At 48.6% G+C, this 3,507-nt stretch overlaps 2 protein-coding genes across 2 annotated transcripts in view; one reads left to right on the top strand and one right to left on the bottom strand.

Annotated features, from left to right (window-relative positions):
* EMH_0022550 (uncharacterized protein) overlaps positions 1–1,558 on the bottom strand; it is a gene marked incomplete at both ends in the record, with an annotated part of 2,460 nt that extends 902 nt beyond the window's left edge. The window contains 3 exon segments of the mRNA XM_013501979.1: positions 529–765; positions 1,373–1,484; positions 1,488–1,558. Coding sequence (XP_013357433.1) covers positions 529–765; positions 1,373–1,484; positions 1,488–1,558 — 420 coding nt within the window.
* Positions 1,559–2,508: 950 nt separating this feature from the next.
* The window catches only part of EMH_0022560 (adaptor-related protein complex 3, sigma 2 subunit, putative), a gene marked incomplete at both ends in the record, with an annotated part of 2,649 nt that continues 1,650 nt past the window's right edge, over positions 2,509–3,507 (top strand). The window contains 4 exons of the mRNA XM_013501980.1: positions 2,509–2,577; positions 2,727–2,854; positions 3,096–3,363; positions 3,443–3,505. Coding sequence (XP_013357434.1) covers positions 2,509–2,577; positions 2,727–2,854; positions 3,096–3,363; positions 3,443–3,505 — 528 coding nt within the window. The remainder of the gene's footprint in view (positions 2,578–2,726; positions 2,855–3,095; positions 3,364–3,442; positions 3,506–3,507) is intronic.

A 3,507-nucleotide genomic window follows, 5' to 3' on the forward strand; every position in this document is an offset into this window, starting at 1 on the left:
TGCGGGGCGATGAGTTGAGGTGGGGTTGTTGTACAAGCCAACTTCTCTTGAGGATCAGAACTCCTGAAACTGAAATTTGTATTCATCTTTTTCGCTTTATTTCAATCGATAAACATCAATAGTTTTGTTTTATTTGCTTTGGTAAGCAAATTAATCTCCATGTTAATTAATTTTATATTAACCAGAATACCCTAGAAGGAAACATACACATTGTTGCAGCATCATGTACACTGCACTGAGGTGTACATACACCGCAGCACAGTGTGAGAAGAAGAGATACGCCGCTCACTTTCTTCTTTTTTTGTGCGTTTTCGTGCTGTGCAGAGAGCGGGAGGGGCTCGGGGTGCAGGAAAAAAGGTATTCTGTGTTTCTGTGTTTCTCCTTGCTGCTGGCTGGTGGCCATTTGCAACACTGNTGCAGGAAAAAAGGTATTCTGTGTTTCTGTGTTTCTCCTTGCTGCTGGCTGGTGGCCATTTGCAACACTGCTGCTCCTGCTGCTGTTCGCTTTGATGCAGCACCTGATCCCACCGGTACAACTGCACCAGAAGAGGAGGAGGATGTCGTGCTGCTCTCTTGAGTTGCGGTTGCTGCGGTGCCGCTGCTGGGGCCATCTGTGCTGCTGCCGCCGCCGCTGCCGGGCTCATCTGTGCTGCTGCTGCTGCTGCGGCGGCCATCTATGATGTCGCTGCCGCTGCCGTCTTCGTCAAGGGTCTGTCCCGGTTCAGGAGATGAGCGCATCCATGGAGAGTCGTAGTGTGCCGCCGCCTGCAGCATTGTGCATACACCCGCAGTGTACATACACCGCAGCTAGGGTGGTCCGTTCGCCTCTATGTAACAACGTATTACGTAATAACATGAAAATTAATATAATTATTATAAAAATAAGTGTTTTGATGCAATATACTTGCGGCTACAAGCTGTGTGAGTCTCAGTATACAAATATCTCAAGCGGCAAGCAGCCTGTGTGTAGAGAGCCTTCATATTTCACGTTTCGTGTTTTATAATGTGAATTGATTTCAATGATGTTCTTTACGTTTATTCTATGCTTGACTATCACCGTTTCTTGGTTAAGAAGTGTAAACCCTAAACCCTAAACCTAAACCCTAGGCGACAAACGAGATGTTTAGGGTTTAGACGAACTGGGTTTTAGTTTGTGAGCTTAGGGTCTATAATTTAGGGTTTAGGGTTTAAAGTTTAGTATTTATCTTACCATCTCTGCTTCTTTGTTTATTACATAATACCAGGCGAGAAGGATCACCCCTAGCACTAGAAAGACAGTTACCGTCTTATGCTGCACCAGAAAGTTTTTTGTTTCTGTAGTTTGCCCCAGCAAGGAGTCTTCAGTTGAATAAAAGCTATTTGCTTGTCTTACTCGCAGCAGCGCTTCTACGAGATTATCTGGCGGTGCTACATTTGCTACTTGTTCATCTATTTCACCATATGAAGCAAGAAAGAGAGGGGCTTCTGACGCTTTAGAGGGAGTATGNAGCTGGCTCGCTATAGTTCCCCATTGTGTGGAGAGAAGCGCCAGCAGCTGAAACAGAATCAGAAAACGCATTTCGACCGCTCCAGCCGCTGCAGATGCTGCAGCCTCTTGTGAGCGAAGGGCCCCAATGCATGCGTGCAGCAGACAAGAACGTCCTGCGGGAATGTCTGGTTGGGTTTCGGTTGAGAGACAACCAAGCTCTCACTCAAACGCTAGAGGGAGAGAGTGTTCAAGAAGAAAGGCACAAGGAAGGAGACCAGGACCGGGAAGGGATCCCGGCAGGCGCTGCAGTTCTAGAGCAGAAAACAAACAGCAGTCCGGCGATAAAGGCATCTAAATAAAAAGAGATACTTCTGGAGCGGAAGAAACCCAATCGGGAGGAAATTTACTCAAGAAGCCTCAAGGCAGCGCCTCAGTTCAACTACGGGCGCGAAGAAGAGCATCTGAACAGGAGCAGGAAAGCTACGGTATATCTTCTGGAATCAGGCATCACAATAAAAAGGAAGAAAAGGAAAGCTTTTCAGAAAGAAAACATATGATTTAAGCTTTCCTAAGAGCTCTACATTTAGTGCTTTCCCCCAACTTATACGCAAGTTCAAGAGCTGCCCATACACCGTAGAAGTTGCACGTTCCAGCAGCCCATCCATACACCGGAAGCTGCAGTAGTTCAGCTGTGTTTCCTCTCAGTTTGTTTCTGCGTTTGTCTATTTACCCCCTAAATATATCACTAGAATTGCGCATTTATTTCCGGTTTTCAGATGATTTATTCAACTAAAAAGTCTGCAAGAGATTAAAGGCCATGCGAGCAACCCCAACCCCCGAACACCACGCCCGCGCCGCTCAATAGGGTTTTCTGTTGTTGCAAGTACACGTGAAAAACGCCAAACCACCTTCATAACCCTTTTGTTTTTGACTCATTTCTGTCATTTTATTGCATGGGGACCGCTTGAAACGCGTGTTCCCGTCGAGTTTCCACGGCAGAGGAAACGAATTTTCATACAGCTTCCGTCCGTCTGCCTACCATGATCAAGTCGGTGGTCGTCGTGAACACGCAGGGAAAACCTCGCATTGTGCGTTTCTATGACGGAACTGTGAGTATTATTTGCTTCTCTTCTTCTTCTCAAGGTTACAGACACACAGCACGCATGCATGCAAGACCACCGCCCCCCTCAGCAGCAGCACCGTTGCTAGCATCATACATCCTTGCGTTTCTCTGCTGCTGCGCTGTTCTTTTATGCAGCCGCAGGAGAAGCAGCAACATGTCATGAGGTCGCTGTTTGCTGCTGTCAGCCGGCGGCCTGATGAGGGCTGCTGCTGCTTCACAGAAGACCCAGAGCTGTTTGGCCCGAACCACCGCATCATATACAGGTACCCAAGCCCCTCTTNTGCTTCACAGAAGACCCAGAGCTGTTTGGCCCGAACCACCGCATCATATACAGGTACCCAAGCCCCTCTTGCTGCTGCTGCCGCTGCTGCTGCGTCTGCTGCTGCATGCGCCACTGCATGCGCTGCTGCTAGACCTGCTTCATCTGCTGCTTCAGATGCTGCTGCATCTGCTGCTAGTGCTGCTGCTGCTGCAGCAACTGATGAGAACCTCTTTCTGTTGCAGGGCTGCAACGGCTACTCTAGCAACACCAGACACAGCAGCTGCTGCTGCAGCAGCACCTGCTGCAGCAGTAGGTGCTGCAGCAGCAGTTACAGGAGCAATATCCCGTATTGCGGACGCAGCAGCAGCAGCAGCAGCTGCTGCTGCTACTGTGTTTGTAGCTGCTGTTCTTTGCATGCGTTGGCTGCTGTACAGACACTTCGCTACTCTGTACTTCATCTTCGTGACAGATCACCTGGAGAGCGAGTTGGGTATCCTTGATCTCATACAAGTGAGTGTTTACTAGGGTTTAGGGTTTAGGGTTTAGGTGTTTGAGGGTGGAGTTGATGACTCCTCTTGAGCCAAAGCAGAACAAAAGAACAGCAGCGAGTGAATACAGCACAGAGCCGTCGCAGCAGCTGCAAGCGTACTTGTC

Source organism: Eimeria mitis, genomic scaffold, assembly GCF_000499745.2.
Source record: "Eimeria mitis Houghton genomic scaffold, Emh_scaff801, whole genome shotgun sequence".
NCBI lineage: Eukaryota > Apicomplexa > Conoidasida > Eucoccidiorida > Eimeriidae > Eimeria > Eimeria mitis.